Source organism: Oncorhynchus gorbuscha, linkage group LG22, assembly GCF_021184085.1.
Source record: "Oncorhynchus gorbuscha isolate QuinsamMale2020 ecotype Even-year linkage group LG22, OgorEven_v1.0, whole genome shotgun sequence".
NCBI classification, from domain to species: domain Eukaryota; kingdom Metazoa; phylum Chordata; class Actinopteri; order Salmoniformes; family Salmonidae; genus Oncorhynchus; species Oncorhynchus gorbuscha.
The window spans coordinates 36,304,167-36,326,459 of record NC_060194.1 but is presented as its reverse complement, the minus strand read 5'-3'; the positions used below and the strand labels follow the sequence as shown (position 1 = coordinate 36,326,459).

Genomic DNA, 22,293 nt, shown 5'->3' with positions numbered 1-22,293 from the left:
CTTCTTTACATACTCATGCACATATTTGTTTATATCAAGTTATTTCACTTTTAAACATGTTAAAAATCGATTTTATCTTACCAATAGATGGCACTGTGTCCCATGCAGCTTTGCTTCTTGAAAGGACTGCTCCACCCCCAGACAAAAGGCCACACTCACTTCAGCCCCTCATTTCATTGGACACAGACATGTCAGGTGATATTATATATATTATTTTTTATCCCCAAAAATTCAAGGGGTGGTGTGAGGTCCAAAAAGGTAGTTTGTTGCTTGAGGGCAAAACCATGTCATAGCAGGTTAACATGTAGAGACGCTTATACACTCCACATATACATGTACAAAGTGTATACCTATTCCCTATAAACAGACAGGTTTAATCAGAGGTCATATACTGGTAGCCATGATGGAATGTATCACCTCACACAGTATCATGCATATTTTACTAAATATGAAGACCCGCTATATACAGTTGTAGTCTTCTGCCACAGCAGCCGGGGGAGAGCCAGTTCCCTAAACAGGTTTATGAGCTAGGGCCATAACTACAGCGCACATTTTGGTACATTTCAGCATTATTCTAAAAGGTTTCCTCAATCTACACACAATACCCCATAATGACAAAGCGAAAAAGGTTTAGAATTCTTTGCTAATTTATTCAAAATAAAAACAGAAATACCTTATTTTAGATAAAAATCCAGACCGTGAGACTCAAAATTGAGCTCAGGTGCATCCTATTTCAATTCATCATCCTTGTTGCTACAATTTGATTGGAGTCAACCTGTGGTAAATTCAATTGGTTGGACATGATTTGGAATGGGGTGGCAGGTAGCCTAGTGGTTAGAGCGTTGGACTAGTAACCGAAAGGTTGCAAGATCAAACCCCGTGCTGACAATGTAAAAATCTGTCATTCTGCCCCTGAACAAGGCAGTTAACCCACTGTTCCTCGCCATGAGGTGGAAGGAATTGTCCGTAGAGGTCCGAGACCGGATTGTGTCGAGGCACAGATCTGGGAAAGGGTACCAAAGAGAATGGCCAGACAAGACAGCCTGCTTTGAGTTTGCCAAAAGGCACCTAAAGGACTCGACCATGAGAAACAAGATGCTCTGGTCTGATGAAACCAGTGAACTCTTTGGCCTGAATGCCCAGCATTACGTTTGAAGGAAACCTGGCATGGTGGTGGCAGCATTGTGCTGTGGGGATGTTTTTCAGCATCGGGGACTGGGAGACTAGTCAGGATCAAGGGAAAGTTGGGGTGAAGGTTCACCTTCCAACAGGACAACGACCCTAAGCACACAGCTAAGACAACGCAGGAGTGGCTATGGGTCTGTCCTTGGGTAGTGTTGTAGTTATTGTGACATATAGAGACAGATATGACAGTATTGAGCAAAGATAGATGTACATTAGACCACAAACAGAAAGCAGACAGAAAACCAAAGATTAAACAGACATAAGTGTAATGGCTGAAGCCATACGTGCCTTAAAGTGCATAAGGGCTTAGGGCAAAGAGGAGGAGGTGACCCTTACATACATGATCTATTATGAAAAGAGTAGGACATCATTATAAAGAGTAGATAGAGATGAACAAACATGAGTGCTTAGGGTAAAGGACATAAGTGCTTAGGGTAAAGGACATAAGTGCTTAGGGTAAAGGACATAAGTGCTTAGGGTAAAGGACATAAGTGCTTAGGGTAAAGGACATAAGTGCTTAGGGTAAAGGACATAAGTGCTTAGGGTAAAGGACATAAGTGCTTAGGGTAAAGGACATAAGTGCTTAGGGTAAAGGACATAAGTGCTTAGGGTAAGATAGACATATATTAATTTTAGGACACGAGAGGGTCCTGCCACCATTGTAATCTAATGAAGAGCGGATACAGGCGTTATTAGGCATGAACAAGCTGGAAGCCTGGACTGAAAGATAATGGTGGCCGATGACCTGAGGGAAGTAACTCCATTAACATATGGAATGGACTCATATACTGTGTGTGTATAAATACAGAGCCAGTGCTCTGAGAAAGTGTGTGTTCCCGGACCATCTAGGCTTCTGATATGTTTGTATTAAAAGCCTATATTGAATTCACAAGTTCTTGTAAGTGTTATATTTTGAAACGATTCTCCACGACAGTAGGCAGTCAGAGCTCGGACGCCAACAAACATCTCTGGAGAGACCTGAAAGTAGCTGTGCAGCGACAGAGCTTGAGAGGATCTGCAGAGGAGAATGGGAGAAAGTCCCCAAATACAGGTGTGCCAAGCTTGTAGCGTCATACCCAAGAGTCAAGACTGTAATCGCTGCCAAAGGTACTTCAACACTGTAAAGGGTGTGAATATTTATGTAAATGTAATATTTAAGTGTTTTATTTGTAGAATGTGCAAGTGACTCATATCATATTAACATTGCATAAGTCATTGCAAAATGTTGCAGGAAATTAGCTTTAAATCTGCTAAATGTTATGCCGATGCCAAAATGTGTAGAATTGCAGGAACTCAGCTGCAAAACTACCCCAACAAAAATTGTAAAGCAAACTATACACCTGTGATATTTTTTAGTCCCACTGCTGAGTTAGTGTTAGTGGCTAATTGTATACAGTAGCTAACAGGCTGTGTTTTTAGATCAACTGAGGTGAAAGAACCTACAGCAACCAATATGATAATGACTGGGGTCATTTTACTGTGGTCTGAATAGTATTTGAGTTAAGGGATATAGAAATTCTGTAAATGAGCTTAAACTATTGGAGAGTCCTTTTTTACCGAATATCATTTGGTGGAAAGACCTTGCATACCACAGAGCTAGCTGCAGAAGCTATTAGCATATTGTTTCCTCTGCTTTCAAAAGGGGGCCAGGTGTTGAATCGACCATAGGCCAATGAGCAGTAAGGGGGTCCGTCTATCCCAGTTCCTTCAGAGGGAGCAGGGAGTGGGGGTTGTTTTTTTAGGCTGAGGTCTACTGACACTCCTGTGACCTCTCTGAAGTTCACCCCATGACCTCTAACATTTTAAAGAAAACTGAGACCAACTGAATTTAACAGTAACTGTTTAACATTGAATAACAATTGTTAACATGAACAGCCATTTAAAGAGGGATATCCCCATAACAATAAAACTGTAGGCTATGGGAAGTGTAAAATACAGCTGTATCAAAGTGTGATCATCAATAATTTAAATTATCATAATTTTACAATAGGCTATTGTCTCGGGTCACAAATAGATACGACAAAATCAATTCAACCAAGGACCAGACTCATTGTAGAGTGGTTTCTGGGACACGGTCCCTGCTAGTCATCCACTGACTGTGTGTATTACCTCACCGTAAGCCTGTTCGCAGGGCAGAGACTGAGGCGAAAGGACACGGTTCCTGCTAGTCATCCAGTGCCCTGACTGACTGTGTGTATTACCTCACCGTAAGCCTGTTCGCAGGGCAGAGACTGAGGCGAAAGGACACGGTTCCTGCTAGTCATCCAGTGCCCTGACTGACTGTGTGTATTACCTCACCGTTAGCCTGTTCGCAGGGCAGAGACTGAGGGGAAAGGACACGGTCCCTGCTAGTCATCCAGTGCCCTGACTGACTGTGTGTATTACCTCACCGTTAGCCTGTTCGCAGGGCAGAGACTGAGGGGAAAGGACACGGTCCCTGCTAGTCATCCAGTGCCCTGACTGACTGTGTGTATTACCTCACCGTTAGCCTGTTTGCAGGGCAGAGACTGAGGGGAAAGGACACGGTCCCTGCTAGTCATCCAGTGCCCTGACTGATATGTTTGTATTAAAAGCTGACTGTGTGTATTACCTCACCGTTAGCCTATTCGCAGGGCAGAGACTGAGGGAGAAAGGACACGGTCCCTGCTAGTCATCCAGTGCCCTGACTGACTGTGTGTATTACCTCACCGTAAACCTGTTCGCAGGGCAGAGACGAAAGGACACGGTCCCTGCTAGTCATCCAGTGCCCTGACTGACTGTGTATATTACCTCACCGTAAGCCTGTTCGCAGGGCAGAGACTGAGGGGAAAGGACACGGTCCCTGCTAGTCATCCAGTGCCCTGACTGACTGTGTGTATTACCTCACCGTAAGCCTGTTCGCAGGGCAGAGACTGAGGGGAAAGGACACGGTCCCTGCTAGTCATCCAGTGCCCTGACTGACTGTGTGTATTACCTCACCGTAAACCTGTTCGCAGGGCAGAGACTGGACACGGTCCCTGCTAGTCATCCAGTGCCCTGACTGACTGTGTGTATTACCTCACCGTAAGCCTGTTCGCAGGGCAGAGACTGAGGCGAAAGGACACGGTCCCTGCTAGTCATCCACTGACTGTGTGTATTACCTCACCGTTAGCCTGTTCGCAGGGCAGAGACTGAGGCGAAAGGACACGGTCCCTGCTAGTCATCCAGTGCCCTGACTGACTGTGTGTATTACCTCACCGTAAGCCTGTTCGCAGGGCAGAGACTGAGGGTTTTTTTAGGACACGGTCCCTGCTAGTCATCCAGTGCCCTGACTGACTGTGTGTATTACCTCACCGTAAGCCTGTTCGCAGGGCAGAGACTGAGGGGAAAGGACACGGTCCCTGCTAGTCATCCAGTGCCCTGACTGACTGTGTGTATTACCTCACCGTAAACCTGTTCGCAGGGCAGAGACGAAAGGACACGGTCCCTGCTAGTCATCCAGTGCCCTGACTGACTGTGTGTATTACCTCACCGTAAGCCTGTTCGCAGGGCAGAGACTGAGGCGAAAGGACACGGTCCCTGCTAGTCATCCACTGACTGTGTGTATTACCTCACCGTTAGCCTGTTCGCAGGGCAGAGACTGAGGCGAAAGGACACGGTCCCTGCTAGTCATCCAGTGCCCTGACTGACTGTGTGTATTACCTCACCGTAAGCCTGTTCGCAGGGCAGAGACTGAGGGAAAGGACACGGTCCCTGCTAGTCATCCAGTGCCCTGACTGACTGTGTGTATTACCTCACCGTAAGCCTGTTCGCAGGGCAGAGACTGAGGCGAAAGGACACAGTTCCTGCTAGTCATCCACTGACTGTGTGTATTACCTCACCGTAAGCCTGTTCGCAGGGCAGAGACTGAGGCGAAAGGACACAGTTCCTGCTAGTCATCCACTGACTGTGTGTATTACCTCACCGTAAGCCTGTTCGCAGGGCAGAGACTGAGGCGAAAGGACACGGTCCCTGCTAGTCATCCAGTGCCCTGACTGACTGTGTGTATTACCTCACCGTAAGCCTGTTCGCAGGGCAGAGACTGAGGGGAAAGGACACGGTCCCTGCTAGTCATCCAGTGCCCTGACTGACTGTGTGTATTACCTCACCGTAAGCCTGTTCGCAGGGCAGAGACTGAGGCGAAAGGACACAGTTCCTGCTAGTCATCCACTGACTGTGTGTATTACCTCACCGTAAGCCTGTTCGCAGGGCAGAGACTGAGGCGAAAGGACACAGTTCCTGCTAGTCATCCACTGACTGTGTGTATTACCTCACCGTTAGCCTGTTCGCAGGGCAGAGACTGAGGCGAAAGGACACGGTCCCTGCTAGTCATCCAGTGCCCTGACTGACTGTGTGTATTACCTCACCGTAGCCTGTTCGCAGGGCAGAGACTGAGGGGAAAGGACACGGTCCCTGCTAGTCATCCAGTGCCCTGACTGACTGTGTGTATTACCTCACCGTAAGCCTGTTCGCAGGGCAGAGACTGAGGGGAAAGGACACGGTCCCTGCTAGTCATCCAGTGCCCTGACTGACTGTGTGTATTACCTCACCGTAAGCCTGTTCGCAGGGCAGAGACTGAGGCGAAAGGACACGGTCCCTGCTAGTCATCCACTGACTGTGTGTATTACCTCACCGTAAGCCTGTTCGCAGGGTAGAGACTGAGGCGAAAGGACACGGTCCCTGCTAGTCATCCACTGACTGTGTGTATTACCTCACCATAAACCTGTTCGCAGGGCAGAGACCGAGGCGAAAGGACACGGTCCCTGCTAGTCATCCAGTGCCCTGACTGACTGTGTGTATTACCTCACCGTAAGCCTGTTCGCAGGGCAGAGACCGAGGCGAAAGGACACGGTCCTATCTCCCCCTCTGTCCCACACTGACATAGATTACACTCTATTTATACACCGGGCGGCAAAAGATCACGTTTCTGTTCAGCTTTTTCTCACCACATCTTCTGTAACTGCAGACAGAGAAAGGGAGGGAGAGCAGAGAGCATGTTCTGTTTGTCACTTGAGGACAAAATAAGGGAATATAATACATTTTTGATACTGGAATAAAATATAATTTAGAAACATAATAGAAATGTAAAAGGGCAATCTAACACAAATCACAGGCATTAGTTACTACCCATAGTGAAGGTAGACTGTGGTGACAACCCAAATATGACACGCAGTGGAAAAGGGGCAGCTATCCTAGCGATTAAGAGGGTTGGGCCAGTAAACGAAAGGTCAAATCCCTGAGCAGACTAGGCAAAAAAAATCTGCCAATGTGCACTTGAGCAAGGCACTTAACCCTAATTGCTCCTGTATGTCGCTCTGGATAAGAGTGTCTACTAAATGACTAAAATGTAAAGAGTGAGGGAGGGGAATAAATATGATTTTGACTAGATGGGATACATCTTTTGACACATTTTGTCATCAATTTGACAAAAGCTGTATCCCTTCTAGCCATTACCAATAAATAGAGCCAGTTGGCTTTCCTGAAAATATGACATGACCAATAACAAAATGCCTGGGACCCCTAAGGACAGACTACAAATAGGGCCCAGAGTTTTTCAGGGCCAGGTCACAAAAAACTCCATGTCCCTAGAATTAACCACACCAGCAGGGAAGGCCTAGGGCTCAAACTTGAACCCTTTTCAGTTAAGTGTAGTCATCGGTCTTTAATAGGTAAGCTGCATAGGAACCCGTAGAGCAGGGAGGTATAGTGTGTTCTTCCATCAGGCCTATTTCAATCCATCTAAATATAAGGTCCTCCGTAATACGAGTGTTAGTTGGTCTAGCTGTCTGTTACTCCTTCATAACCCCTCTGACCAGCCCTCTCTGACCAGTGGGGTTGCACTGGCCTGCCCTGTACATGCGGCATAGGAAAAGGAACACAGTGAGAAGGTTAAGGTGAGAGGAGAGACAGTCTACTGCTAATGAAAACAATGGCTTGGGATTGTTGTAATAGTGTGATTTAAGCAGTTATCAGAAGTGATTGGAATGAATGTAACTGAATTGAGACTGGAGAACGTAACTGTTTTGCATTAAACAGACTTTGCACCTATCAGAGTCAACTGCTCTACAACAATAGCCTATCACCTACATGAAAGGGAGAGATTCAAAGCATCCTCTAGCCAACACAAACACCCACTTGCTGCAGGGATACTGAATTTTATTCAAGTATCTCAACACAGTTTTGTTTTGAAGTTACCATCAGCTCAATGAATAAATCAGTTGTTGAGAGAGAAAGGCTCAAAGTCCATAGCCCAGATGTTGTAAAGTTACCCTGTAGGGGTTCGTTTTTTCAAAGTGCATTCAATCAGGTGGGTTTTTACATGGGGACAAACAGAAACTAATGAAAGCATGTATGATGAAAACAAGAACGCAAAACTGACTGTCCAAAAAAAAAAAAAAAAAAAAAAGAAGAAGACAAAGATGCAGTGTGTGATCCATTCCCCATCCTCCTCACCTGCATCTGTGGTTCATAGTAGCAACTCGGGGGTTTTGATATCAACAACGAGGGACTGTAGATAGCTAGGCTTGAATAGATGACCTGATACTGGGATCAACAGTCCATAAACAATCACTCAGGAGGAGATGGAGGGAAATCTCCATCTCTCCTTTCTCACAGTATCCAAGCTGTCCAGAGGGAGACTTCCAGAGATTGACCCAGCTGTAAAACACATTGCACAGTCTAGACAGAGCTAAAGAAATGTATGCTAGAACACTGTATTCTTATGAGAGTTCCCACGCTAGTCTGCACACCACAGTTGTTAGGTGCTCCATTCGTAGTAAGCTAGTTCAGTAAGATAAGGCTAACCTGTAAGATCACACATTTAGAACCGATATAAGGCTAGAGTTTTGGCATAAAATGGTTTTCAAACACTCCTTAAAATGTCAAAGTGAAAGGCAGGGGATTAAATAATGCTCAATTGAGGATAAAAATACATTGATACCAAGCAGCCAAGCGTGTGTACTTTGTTTGTTCAAAGGATGCTTCTCGATAAACTTGCAAAACAAGACAGATTTAACAAACAAGCTATCCTATTCACTCTTTAAGGCTCATGTCATGCAATATTTGATCATGTCCTCTCAAGTAATACAGCTTCCATTCCCACCTAAAAACAAGCCAGCATCCAATACATACAGGCATCACCACACTGTCCTTTCTGTGAGCAGTCCTCCATCTTACTGACAAAAACAGAAGAAAAATGTCAAACAGAAAGCATAAAAGCCTAAAATCAAGTCAAGGTTCCCCCCCACCTGCAAACAAATAGCAACCTAGCACTTAGAATGTGTCCATGTGTTAATCATAGGTCATCTAAAGAGAGCATGTAGCCACAATTAAGAGGCTCCCAGTCGGTTGTCAGTATAATGTTTAGTGGCCGGGAGGTTTATTGCTGTGATTTGGTCTGAATCTGAGACAGCTCACAGTCTGGAGTTTGGAGAGGCACAGAGAAGAATAACCATAGGGAAGGAAGGTGGACATGGGTAAGGTGAGGGGAGTCATGGGGACATGGGTAAGGTGAGGGGAGTCATGGGGACATGGGTAAGGTGAGGGGAGTCATGGGGACATGGGTGAAGATGGGGGTCATTGTTGAATGGTTTAAAAGGCGTCTGGGGCAATGATGGGGATAGGGTGGGGATATTTAGCAAAGAGGGGGGTTTCAGTGCAGCTCAATAAACACCTCCATCTCCTCAGAGATGAGGCCCTTGTAGGGCAGTCTGTGCCTCTCAATGGCACGTGCCGCCAGGCACTGCAGAGTGACGTAGTTGAGGGGGAAGAGGGCCGGGTGCCCATTGCTCTGTTCGTCCAGCAGGTTGTATGCGGTCTTCCTCTGGGAGTTGGTGGCGTCGAAGTGTGCCCCCGCCCTCACCAGCAACGCCATGATCTCCGGGCAACCGTTGCTGGCGGCGATGTGCAGGGGCGTGTTGTTATCACAGTCCCGTGAGTCCACGTCCGCCCCACACTCCAGCAGCAGCGAGGCCACAGTCTGGGAGGGGAAGCGACCTACAGGGTAGCGGCCCACCGACGTGGTGTCCTTGTCCACGGCCATATGCAGGGGGGTGAAGCCTCTCCTCGCCCGCGGGTTCAGCTTCAGGAGGCGGTACACAGTCTGCTTCTTCAGGTGCTCCTGCTCTGCAGTGCACTCCAGTTTCTCCAGCAGGAACACCAGGTGGAGGATGATAGACAGGGCCTTGGTGAACTGGGGGGCTTCGGGGGGGCTGTCCCTCTGGGCCACAGCCCTCTCCACCTCCCTCACACTCTTCCCCAACACCCCCATCAGGTCGTGGAAGGTGACTCGCGTTGCCAGGGTGCCCTTGGCCCGGTCCTGCAGCACGAAGGAGAAGAGCTCGGCGAAGGACAAGAAGCTGCTGGCTGTCATGGGGCTGAGAGGGTCCAGGTTACTCTGCTGCATGTCCAGGGCATACTTCCACAGGCTGATGCAGCGCTCAAAGTTGCCCGAGTCGGCGTAGACGGCCCCTCTGTAGCGTATGTAGTAGGAGGTGTCGGGGTGCGAGGGCCCCAGAATTCTCTCACGTACCAGCAGGGCCTGCATCCGCATCTCATCTGGGTCTGTGATCAGAGCCTCCAGCTCCTCTGCCGTGCTCACCTCACGGGCACAGTCATAGGCAGGGACAGGGGTACCTGGAGGGGGCTTGGCCAGGAGTCCCAGCTTGTCAGCTGGTTGTCTCAGCTCCATGGCTCTCCTCCAGTATCTCATGGCCCCCAGGAGGTCTCTCTTCTTATCCACAAAGGTGGCCCCCAGGAGTTCGAGAGCATCAACGCGTTCTTCTCGCGAGGAGTGGGGCTGGTGGGCGAGGTACTCCACGATGTTGGTGTGCCCCGTGACGCTGGCAGCTAGAAGAGGGGTCATGCCGTATCCATCCCTCTCCATGCGGGCATTGCATTTCAGCAGCATCTTCATGATGTCCAGGCTACCGGACTCTGCACAGTCGTGGAGTGCAGTGTTGCCTTTCACACTCTTGCGGTTGACATCGGCCCCCCGCTCCAAGAGGAACTTGGCTATCTCTTTGTGGCCCTTGTAGCAGGAGATCATCAGGCAGGTGTGGCCGTGGCGGTTGGCTACCTCCATATCGGCTCGGTGTTCCACCAGGTAGCGAACAATCTCCAGGTGACCATCGAAGCAGGCAGCGCGGAGGGGCGTTGAGTTGGTCAGCGTAGTGTTGTTGACAGAGGCACCGTGTTTAAGGAGTGTGCGGACGACAGGGAGGTGACCAGCCGCTGAAGCCGCCCATAGCGGGGGAGCCCCTTCAATCGTCTCGCCGTCAAAGTTCACCGAGCCTCCTAGTTCCACGTTAGCTTTACAATTTTCAAGCAAATAGTCGGCAACCTCTAAGTGTCCGTATCGAGAGGCAATGAGGAGAGGGGTGCCTCCCTGCGTTTTCTCCTCGGCGAGAGCCTCCAACTCCTCGGGACTTTTGTTACTCAGCAACTTCTGGATAAGTTTCAGCTTACCATCTCTGGCCGCGTTGAAAACCGCTGTTGTGATATCCATTTTAACGTCTTTCGGCTCTCTCACTGGCCATCAACCCCCTAGCTACGTTTGTAGACAATTAGGGAAGGGACTATCTATTCAAAACAATAAAAGAAACCTTGTCCGTAGCTCGGTTTCTCCCTGGCATTTCTCTGCCATTTTAAGGCTGCTGTCAAGATGGCGTTTGTGTTCTTTAACAGATCTATGTTTACAATTTACGCTTAGCATCTTGGTTTGTGTAGTCTTTTAGAAATAATTTCACGAAGGATGAAACGGCATTTCCGACTGATTGGAAATATAATTCCCATGAGCCATTTCGCACAAGTGAACTCAGCGCCAGATGGTTCAAAACGGGAAGCGCAGTTTTTAGGCGAACGTGTTCCTCGTTCACTAGAATGAATAAGTAGCTTCCTTGTAAACGGATTTAAACTACAATCCCCAAGAACCTTGAAACACAAAGAGCAGGCTCGCCCTCAATCTCCAAACGAGTGTCATCACTTTTTATTTTACAGAATAATTATTAATGGTTCTGTATTTCTGTCGTCTACCTTTTAGACGAAACATATCTCTCAACTCTACACCGATATAAAAATAATTTTAATTGGGGAATATAGTCTGTCTCGTGCTGTCAACTACGCCCGATGAGAGTAGCTAATTAGGTGCTGTCCAAGGTGCTACAATGCTTCCCACAGTTGTGTCAAGTTGGCTAGATGTCTTTTGGGTGGTGGACCATTCTTGATACAAATGAAACCTGTTCAGCGTGAAAAACCCAGCAGCGTTGCAGTTCTTGACACACTCAAACCGGTGTGTTCGGCACCTACTACCATACCCCGTTCAAAGACACCTACTACCATACCCCGTTCAAAGACACCTACTACCATACCCCGTTCAAAGGCACTTCATTCTTTTGTCTTGCCCATTCACCCTCTGAATGGTACACATACATTATCTGTGTCTCAAGGCTTAAACATCTTTATTTACTCGTTCTCCTCCCCTTCATCTGCACTGATTGAAGTGGATTTAAGTAGTGACACCAATAAGGGATCATAGCTTTCACCTGGACTCACCTGGTCAGTCTATGTCATGGAAAGAGCAGGTGTTCCTAATGGTTATCAAGCTCAGTGTATGTTGTTGGCTGTTACCATAGGCTACTTAAACTGGTAGATAGAAAACAGCAGAGGGCAGAATAAAACACATTGATTCACTGCTGGGGTTAAGAATCACTGGAGACAGGATTTTGAGATGTTACGGTACTATTAGAATATTTTATTGTAAAATTGAAAAAGTACAGAGAGAAAAAGCCCCAGTAAGCATTCTGTATCATTCATATCTGAAGAAAAACAGGGAATAAATATGACCTAATAAATAAGCAAATAAATTAAAGCGTATGAACATTCTAATTGTCAAAGCGGCAAGTATAGGAGAGACATGAGCAGTATAAGAGAGCTGTGGTTTCAAAGACATCATCATGTCCCCTTCTTCTCCCCTCGGCATTACCCACAACTCTCCTAATCCCCATCTCTTAATCATCTATACATTTTGTATATTGTGCTAAGAAACTGCTGAAGTAAGACAATCTTCAAATGCCAACCCCAGCCACCACCACTATCTCCACTATCACCCCTACCCCTCTCTATCAATCCCCCAGCCATCGCCCCATTACCTGAAAAGATTTGTGTGCTGACTATTATGGAATTAAACATATTTCCTTATTTACATCAAGCTATATTCTCCTTTCCCATGGCATTCAAAACACAGTACAGATACATACAGTCTCATTCATTAGAATGGCATGACACCCCCCCCCTCCCATTATCCAAGTCACCTTATCGTCCAAATCCCCAAACCTCCAGTTGAGCAGTAAGGATGGATGTAGGTGGATTTTGGCAGTAAACACACAAACTCATAATAAATCATCAAATGAAAATAGAAGTCTTGTTTTTTTTATATACACATCACCTTATAGAGGTAGTGCAGTAGGAATGCTAAGTATACATGTAGTCATTTGATTGAAAGTAACATGGCTTCATTCAGGTAGTAGTTAATAAATGCATATAGAAAAAGCACAGTAAACTATCTTTATATACCCCAACCCCCGAAAAGCATATACCTGAATAAAACATGGAAATATACACATAGATTTCCAACCATCTTCTTGGCAATAATAGCATTTAGCCTTCAGGATACTGCTTTATATTTATTGGATGAGCAAAGGTCAAATAACCTGTCAAGTCACTGTAGTGCACTGCTTGTCTCTTAGTGCAACTAGGACTACTGCTATTACCTCAGGATCAAACATCAAGACTGACTTTCTTCCTGCATCAGTCGCAGGCCAAGCTCTGCTTGACCCTCAGACTAAAGCAATTTGACTGCTCCCCCTCACTAATAATTATATTACTACGCTGCTGACAGTGTTGAGAGGCTGCTGGTCAGTACACTTTTCACAGAGGCATGCATCATTAAAGCTGACAGTGTTGTCTTAACAGTCAATACAGGAGTTTAACTTCTGTCCCATAGAGAAATTGTATTGTCTAGTTCGACTGACAAGCGATTGAAATGGAGTTGACCCTTGACTCTAAACAAAACGTCCCGTTTCTTCCTTTGAATACATCTCTGTGAGGAAACTCCACGCGGATACAAGAGAATACAAGGCTGGCAGCTAATAAGAAGTAAGCTATATCTTGACAATGATTAAAACCCATGAAAATAAATCAATGTGTAATACACATCTTGAATATACAATTTCATTGGTTTACCCACATGTCCAGTTGGTGTATGATTCTGTGCACAGTGAATAAACTAATATTGATCAAACTAAAATAGCTACTTCATATTTATCTCTCAGCTGCCAACTGGCCTGGAATGTTACGAGATAATCACATTTACATATTAGAATTCATAGATAGATTAAACATTATTTGGCAACTTCACTTATGATATGATTGATAGTATCTTCTGCTATTACAAGATGACAAACAAATGAATTCTATGTTGGTCGTTATGTCCAGCCTCACAGCATGATTGACAGACAGTGCTCACCATATAGGATAGAAGTGGAGGGGACATTCCAACTCACAGCATGATTGACAGACAGTGCTCACCATATAGGATAGAAGTGGATGGGACATTCCAACTCACAGCATGATTGACAGACAGTGCTCACCATATAGGATAGAAGTGGAGGGGACATTCCAACTCACAGCATGATTGACAGACAGTGCTCACCATATAGGATAGAAGTGGAGGGGACATTCCAACTCACAGCATGATTGACAGACAGTGCTCACCATATAGGATAGAAGTGGAGGGGACATTCCAACTCACAGCATGATTGACAGACAGTGCTCACCATATAGGATAGAAGTGGAGGGGACATTCCAACTCACAGCATGATTGACAGACAGTGCTCACCATATAGGATAGAAGTGGAGGGGACATTCCAACTCACAGCATGATTGACAGACAGTGCTCACCATATAGGATAGAAGTGGAGGGGACATTCCAACTCACAGCATGATTGACAGACAGTGCTCACCATATAGGATAGAAGTGGAGGGGACATTCCAACTCACAGCATGATTGACAGACAGTGCTCACCATATAGGATAGAAGTGGAGGGGACATTCCAACTCACAGCATGATTGACAGACAGTGCTCACCATATAGGATAGAAGTGGAGGGGACATTCCAACTCACAGCATGATTGACAGACAGTGCTCACCATATAGGATAGAAGTGGAGGGGACATTCCAACTCACAGCATGATTGACAGACAGTGCTCACCATATAGGATAGAAGTGGAGGGGACATTCCAACTCACAGCATGATTGACAGACAGTGCTCACCATATAGGATAGAAGTGGAGGGGACATTCCAACTCACAGCATGATTGACAGACAGTGCTCACCATATAGGATAGAAGTGGATGGGACATTCCAACTCACAGCATGATTGACAGACAGTGCTCACCATATAGGATAGAAGTGGAGGGGACATTCCAACTCACAGCATGATTGACAGACAGTGCTCACCATATAGGATAGAAGTGGAGGGGACATTCCAACTCACAGCATGATTGACAGACAGTGCTCACCATATAGGATAGAAGTGGAGGGGACATTCCAACTCACAGCAATAGTCAGTGATATTTGGAGCAGTAGCCATGTTCAGTGTACCATTAGGACCGTTGTGTGAAACGTGCTGTTCTGTGTATCTCTCAGGGTATATTGGGTCAGGAATTGTCTGTAAGCAAAATAGGCAGTAACATTCCCTTGGAGTTAGTGAAAATATGGTTCACTCTTGAAGATGTGATGATGACCAAAAATGAAAGAAAAAGAGAGAAAACCCCCCCTCCCTCACCCACTGCATTCTAGAGTGTCTCTTGGAATTGTCACCGGTGCATTCTAGAGTGTCTCTTGGAATTGTCACCACTGCATTCTAGAGTGTCTCTTGGAATTGTCACAACTGCATTCTAGAGTGTCTCTTGGAATTGTCACCACTGCATTCTAGAGTGTCTCTTGGAATTGTCACCACTGCATTCTAGAGTGTCTCTTGGAATTGTCACCACTGCATTCTAGAGTGTCTCTTGGAATTGTCACCACTGCATTCTAGAGTGTCTCTTGGAATTGTCACCACTGCATTCTAGAGTGTCTCTTGGAATTGTCACCACTGCATTCTAGAGTGTCTCTTGGAATTGTCACCACTGCATTCTAGAGTGTCTCTTGGAATTGTCACCACTGCATTCTAGAGTGTCTCTTGGAATTGTCACCACTGCATTCTAGAGTGTCTCTTGGAATTGTCACCACTGCATTCTAGAGTGTCTCTTGGAATTGTCACCACTGCATTCTAGAGTGTCTCTTGGAATTGTCACCGGTGCATTTTAGTGTCTCTTGGAATTGTCACCGGTGCATTTTAGTGTCTCTTGGAATCGTCACCGGTGCATTTTAGTGTCTCTTGGAATCGTCACCGGTGCATTCTAGAGTGGTTTTTTATGTTCCTCTGTTGGTTTCTAGTGTTCCCTGAGGGATGTACTGTGACAATGTTCCCAACCTGTCCTACACAGCACAATGAATGACTAGTTCTCACAATTGGACCTTCTATAGCCCTTTAAAAGCCAATTTCATGTTTTCTCCCAATAAAGTAGTGTCTGCGCTCTATGTCTCTCCAAACTAAATAAAACTTTCACCCAAATGCAAGCAGACACCTGCTAAACTGTAATGGTTGTCGGACGGTGTCAGGCTCAATTGGATCGAACTCTGCATCACTCTGTGCTGCTGTTGATGACACCTTCCCTGACAGTTTACTGTCCGGATTTAACCAGACCTGCTTTTCCCGAGTTTGTGTAGTCCAGGGATGTCAAACATACGGCCTGCGGGCGGATCTGGCCCACGAGGGGGTCCAATCTGGCTTGTGGGTGGTTTGAGTCAAAAATAATATATATATATATTTTTTTTGTGTGTAGGAAAACAAACTCAATATACTTTGTCCAGCGAGCTAATAATCACCCAAATGACTGCTAGACAGTCAGGGAGCAACGCAAATTCAACAAACGATGGATAGAGGCCAATTTATTGAACATTTAGACGACGGGGTAATATAAGCAAATTTTCACTGCGGCCCTCCGGATCTCATTGAAGACTGAATATGGCCCCATCGCAAAATGAGTTTGACACCCCTGTTATACAATGATAAAATAGCTTGTGCAATAAACAACTTCTAACTTGTGCCATACTAGTGTTTCTGTGCTACTGTAAGGGGGAGGAGTTTTTCATGAGAATGTGACCTGACCAGGAAGAACCCGATGCATGAAGTCTACTGGCTAAACAAAGTGGACACAGATCTTGGATCAGCTGTCCCTCCCCAAATCCTAACTTAAACCATTAAGCACCTAAACCAGAAAGCTGACCTAAGATCAGTTTCTATGAACAGTTTCTATGGATTTGTACTTTATGTATTAGATATACTCCAATAACATTACACTATCCATGACAGTATAGTATTAGTCATTCTACTCCATGTGACACTCCTGACATCATTTGTTTAACCCCTGACCCGAAACCTGCAGTTAGCTTCTGAAGCGAAATGTGATCCAATGGCCTTTGCTCTATAGGCAGAACAGTGCATGTAATGATGTCAGAGGGGAAAAACACGTTACTTCATTGTTTGAAGTAATGTGTTTGTTGTTGTAATATTGCAAACGGACGAGGGCAGTTTCACCACAATGGATTCCAGCTTAAAGGTTAATATTCACGTAAAGTGAGCTGATCCTAGATCTGTACCTATTGGCATCTTTGAATAGAACAGAGTGGTTGCTGCACAGAGGGAGACAGAACTCAAATAGTTCAAGGATCAAACTGAGTGCCCAAAGATGAAGTGTACCAGTAAACAGATGATAAGAGGTGGTTTTCAACCAAACAACTGCTCCATTATCTATTCCAGCCCGCAGAAAGAGCCTGCGGCAACATTCTCCCCCACTAACCTCTCCAACTGACTGCTACATGATCCAATTTCACATTTACATACTGCTTAGTAGTCAGCTGTACACTGATGGTGAATTATCCAATGCTGACCTAAAGAACCTTTCTGTCACTGTTATGTATTCAACTACAGTAGAATACTGCATTTCAATGATTTTTGAATGTTAGTTTGTACTAAACTAAGCAGTATGCTGTTATTGTATTATGATCGTTTGTATTTTGTACATGACTATTAAAGAGAAAGAGAAAAACATTTGGTCCTCCGATCCCAAGGGGGTGCAGTTCGCTTGGTTGCTATGGAAACTTGAGAAATTTGCAAGCTTGGGACTCACAGAGAAAGGATAAAGAGGAGAGAGAGAAAGAAAGACAAATGTAAATCATCTCTTCCCAGATATACTGGGCATCCTCAGATCAAGTTTAAACCCTTATTCGTTCATTACTTGGTAGGAAAAACAAGACATCTCCTGTTTACTATGCTTTGTGAGTCAGAAATCCATATCCTTTCTAGCATTGCTTGTTAGTCTGCTTGTGGTGTTCTTCTTCACTACCAAGTCTCCAAAGATGCCGAATTGTTCAAAGTTGTTTGTTTGTATCAACAAAAAACAACAAAAATATTTGTTTTGAAAGTCTTGTTCTATCCCATTGCTCTCTGTCTGTAATACCAAAGGTTCACTGTTGCAGAGCTGCGAGTCCTGTCCTCTCCCAGTCAGATATGTTTGAAGATGAAAATCTCTTCCCAACTCCCATATGAAGTCTATTTTCCATTGTTTTAAAAACAGAATTACTTTTGAGTTTGTTCCTTCATGAAATGTCTTATTCCATCAAAGACGTCCTCCATACTTCTGTTTAAACCTAGGGGGGGTGAGAGGCAGAGAATGGAAGAGGGGGAAGAGGAAGGAAGGGAGAGAGAGAGAAATACCGATAATGAGAGAGCAAGAGAGAGAGGGGGGATTGGGAGAGAGAGAGGGGGATTGGGAGAGAGAGAGGGGGATTGGGAGAGAGAAAGGGGGATTGAGAGAGAGAGAGAGAGAGAGAGAGAGAGATTGGGAGAGAGGGAAAGAGAAGCGCTAGAATCTGACTCGGGACACTAGTGTGAAGTGTAACTTTGTTATACAGTTTTTGATCAACATAGACAGCTAAAATCAGGGTGAAACAGCATTGATAAAAACACTAATAACTTCATTATATTATCTATAATAGTAGACACAGGTTTTTACCTTTGCTGGGGGGTGTCAGTAGGGACGGCAAGCGTCTTTGGGACGTTTCAGCTGCACCTTTAGTCTCTTCATGCCGATCTGGAAACCATTCATGGCCTGGATGGCAGCCTGGGCACTGCCCGGGTTATCAAAGCTCACAAAGCCTGCATACATACAGACACAGACAGATGCTCTGAATGGTTGGTGGTAGCGTCAATCACCTAGGCGCTGGTTGTGTTTGGTTAGAAACATTTGTCACTCACCAAAACACTTGCTCTGATTGGTGGCTCTGTCCATGAATACCTTGGAGGAGATGACATTGCCGAAAGGCAGGAACATCTGCATCAGCTCGTTATCCCCAAACTCCTGGGGCAGGTGGTAGATGAACAGGTTACATCCCTCTGGTCCTGGAACACACATGTGCATGGACACACACACACACACACACACACACACACACACACACACACACACACACACACACACACACACACACACACACACACACACACACACACACACACACACACACACACACACACACACACACACACACACACACACACACACACACACACACGCACACACACACACACACACACACACACACAGTTAGAGGCACTCACCCTAGTATCATGATTGTACAGTATATTTTGTAACACAGAAAATCATCATGATCACCACTAAGGTTGCTGCACATTGTAATTATAGAACTGGCACTGATCCTGTACATATCTTTTTTTTGTTGGTTCTTCTCGTCTTCTTACTTCAAATTAGTACATTATATTAGTACCTTATATTAGTACTATATAGTAATACATTATATTAGTACTTTGTATTAGTACTTTAAATGATCTCCTCTCACAGTGATAGTGAACATGTGGGGAAAGAGCCTGGAAGTTAACATTTCACTGTTTTACACCTGCTGTATCTTGTGCATGTGACAAATAAGCTTTGAAACTTGATACTCATGATGTTGTTGATAATGATGATGATGAATAATTAGTAAATATAGTTACTCACCCTCACCTTCCCTCTGTTGTTGGCCAATGACCTGAGGGTGCTGTGCCAGAGACTGACCCACAGGCGTCAGTGTAGTCGCTGGGTAGATGGCTACAGAGAGGAAAGGGAGGAGGGGGAGGAAGAAAAGAGGGAGAGAGAGAGGAGAGCAGAGCGACAGAGAGAGAGGGAGAGAGAAAAAGAGACAGGAAAGACAGAGAGAGAAAGAGAGAGAGAGGAGAGCAGAGAGACAGAGAGAGAAAGAGAGAGAAAGAAAGGACAAAGAGAGAGAGAGAGAGGAGAGAAAGAGTAGAGAGACAGAGAAAGTGTGAGACAGAGAGAGAGAGAGGACAAAGAGGAGAGAGAAAAATGGAGAGAGAGAGAGAGAGAGATAGATAGGCAGTAAGAGGGATGAAGTGAAAAAGAAAAGAGAGAGCGTGGGGATTGAGTTAGTCCTTTATGAGTCACATTCAACAGACTCTGGTGAAGTCCTGGATGTATCAAGATCAGATTTCGAGAACAGAGATGTGTAGTCGACTACACCTGTGTATTGCTGCACCCCAGTAAAGGTTTGTTGCAGTGTGTCTGCAGCAGTGGGGCTCTGGGTGGAGTAGGGGGGCAGGCCGTTGGTGTAGAGGGTCTCCAGAGGGTGCATGTTAGCCTGGGGGGCGAGGCCCGTATACCCGTTCATCATGGGGGTCACCAGACTGGGCAGGGAGGAGGGCATGGTGGACGGAGGGGAGCTCAGACCTGCAGTGGGGGAATATAAACTCACTACACCGAGACAGAAATGATCACTACACCAGAGACAGAAATCCTCACTACACCAGAGACAGAAATCCTCACTACACCAGAGACAGAAATCCTCACTACACCAGAGACAGAAATCCTCACTACACCAGAGACAGAAATCCTCACTACACCAGAGACAGAAATGATTACTACACCAGAGACAGAAATGATCACTACACCAGAGACAGAAATGATCACTACACCAGAGACAGAAATGATCACTACACCGAGACAGAAATGATCATTACACCAGAGACAGAAATGATCACTACACCAGAGACAGAAATGATCACTACACCAGAGACAGAAATCCTCACTACAACAGAGACAGAAATCCTCACTACACCGAGACAGAAATGATCACTACGCCAGAGACAGAAATGACCACTACACCAGAGACAGAAATCCTCACTACACCAGAGACAGAAATCATCACTACACCAGACATAGATTGGAGTCAATGTGTATGAGAGAAAATGGGAGAGAGGAGGTAGATAGAATGGAGAGATAGAGAGACCGGTGGGCGTGTGTGTGTGTGTGTGTTATTCTTATGTACACTGAGTATACAACACATTAAGAACACCTGCTCTTTCCATGAAATAGACTGACCAGGTGAATCCAGGTGAAAGATATGATCCCTTATTGATGTCACTTGTTAAATCCACTTCAATCAGTGTAGATGAAGAGACAGAGAGAGAGAATGATAGAAAGTGATACAGAGATGGAGGATGATAGATACAGAGAGAGAGAGAGAGAATGATACATGTTAAAGAAGGATGTTTAAGCCTTAAAGTACAGTACCAGTCAAAAGTTTGGACATAAACTCATTCAAGGGTTTTTCTTATTTTACTATTTTCTACATTGTAGACTAGTAGCGAAGACATGAAAACTATGAAATAACATATAGAATCATGTAGTAACCAAAAAAGTATTAAACAAATCTAAATATATTTTATGAGATTCTTCAAAGCAGCCACCCTTTGCCTTGATGACAGCTTTGCACACACTTGTCATTCTCTCAACCAGCTTCCCAAGGTAGTCAACTGGAATGCATTTCAATTAACCGGTGTGCCTTGTTAAAAGTTAATTTGTGGAATTTATTTCCTTCTTAATGTGTTTGAGCCAATCAGTTGTGTTGTGTTAAGGTAGGGGTTGTATACAGAAGACAGCCCTATTTGGTAAAAGGCCAAGTCCATATTATGGCAAGAACAGGTCAAATAAGCAAAGAGTCCATCATTACTTTAAGATATGAAGGTCAGTTAATACGGAAAATGTCAATAACCTTTAACATTTCTTGAAGTGCAGTCGCAAATACCATCAAGCGCTATGACGAAACTGACTCTCATGAGGACCGCCACAGGAAAGGACTGTATGCAGTCAGTATTCAACGGGACTGAACAGTATGCAACAGATAAACTGTGACTGGATCGGACCAACACACCTGTAATGTTTTGTACAAAGAGGTTGGAAGAGAACTGTATTGTTTGTGAAACTATGATTGCGTTCTGAGGCAAAGTTAACTCTGACCCAAACTTACCTCTGACCCAAACTTACCTCTGACCCAAACTTACCTCTGACCCAAACTTACCTCTGACCCAAACTTACCTCTGACCCAAACTTACCTCTGACCCAAACTTACCTCTGACCCAAACTTACCTCTGACCCAAACTTACCTCTGACCCAAACTTACCTCTGACCCAAACTTACCTCTGACCCAAACATACCTCTGACCCAAACTTACCTCTGACCCAAACTTACCTCTGACCCAAACTTACCTTTGACCCAAACTTACCTTTGACCCAAACTTACCTCTGACCCAAACTTGCCTCTGACCCAAACTTGCCTCTGACCCAAACTTGCCTCTGACCCAAACTTGCCTCTGACCCAAACTTGCCTCTGACCCAAACTTGCCTCTGACCCAAACTTACCTCTGACCCAAACTTACCTCTGCTGCAGAGGATACGTTCATTAGTTACCAGCCTCAAATTGCAGCCCAAATAAATGCTTCACAGAGTTCAAGTAACAGACACATCTCAAAATCAACTGTTCAGCGTAAATCAGGCCTTCATGGTTGAATTGCTGCAAAGAAACCACTACTAAAGGAAACCAATAAGAACAAGAGACTTGCTTGGGACAAGAAACATGAGCAATGGACGTTAGACTG

The 22,293-nt window shown here is 45.2% G+C and overlaps 2 protein-coding genes across 3 annotated transcripts in view; both read right to left on the bottom strand.

Moving 5' to 3' along the window:
• Positions 1 to 7,321: 7,321 nt before the first annotated feature.
• Positions 7,322 to 10,855, bottom strand: LOC124009940 (protein fem-1 homolog A-like). Its single transcript, XM_046322190.1, has one exon. The coding sequence runs from the start codon at positions 10,685 to 10,687 to the stop codon at positions 8,834 to 8,836; it is 1,854 nt and encodes a 617-aa protein (XP_046178146.1). The 5' UTR covers positions 10,688 to 10,855; the 3' UTR covers positions 7,322 to 8,833.
• Positions 10,856 to 14,599: 3,744 nt separating this feature from the next.
• Positions 14,600 to 22,293, bottom strand: part of LOC124009656 (CUGBP Elav-like family member 5) — an 80,863-nt gene continuing 73,169 nt past the window's right edge. The window contains exons 8-12 of one of the 2 annotated variants that reach the window (XM_046321678.1): positions 19,881 to 20,111; positions 19,362 to 19,451; positions 18,602 to 18,745; positions 18,360 to 18,502; positions 14,600 to 17,994 (exon numbers count right to left, since the gene is read on the bottom strand). In XM_046321678.1, coding sequence (XP_046177634.1) covers positions 18,375 to 18,502; positions 18,602 to 18,745; positions 19,362 to 19,451; positions 19,881 to 20,111 — 593 coding nt within the window. In that variant the 3' untranslated portion in view covers positions 14,600 to 17,994; positions 18,360 to 18,374. The remainder of the gene's footprint in view (positions 17,995 to 18,359; positions 18,503 to 18,601; positions 18,746 to 19,361; positions 19,452 to 19,880; positions 20,112 to 22,293) is intronic. The other variant, XM_046321679.1, reaches the window with a different exon arrangement.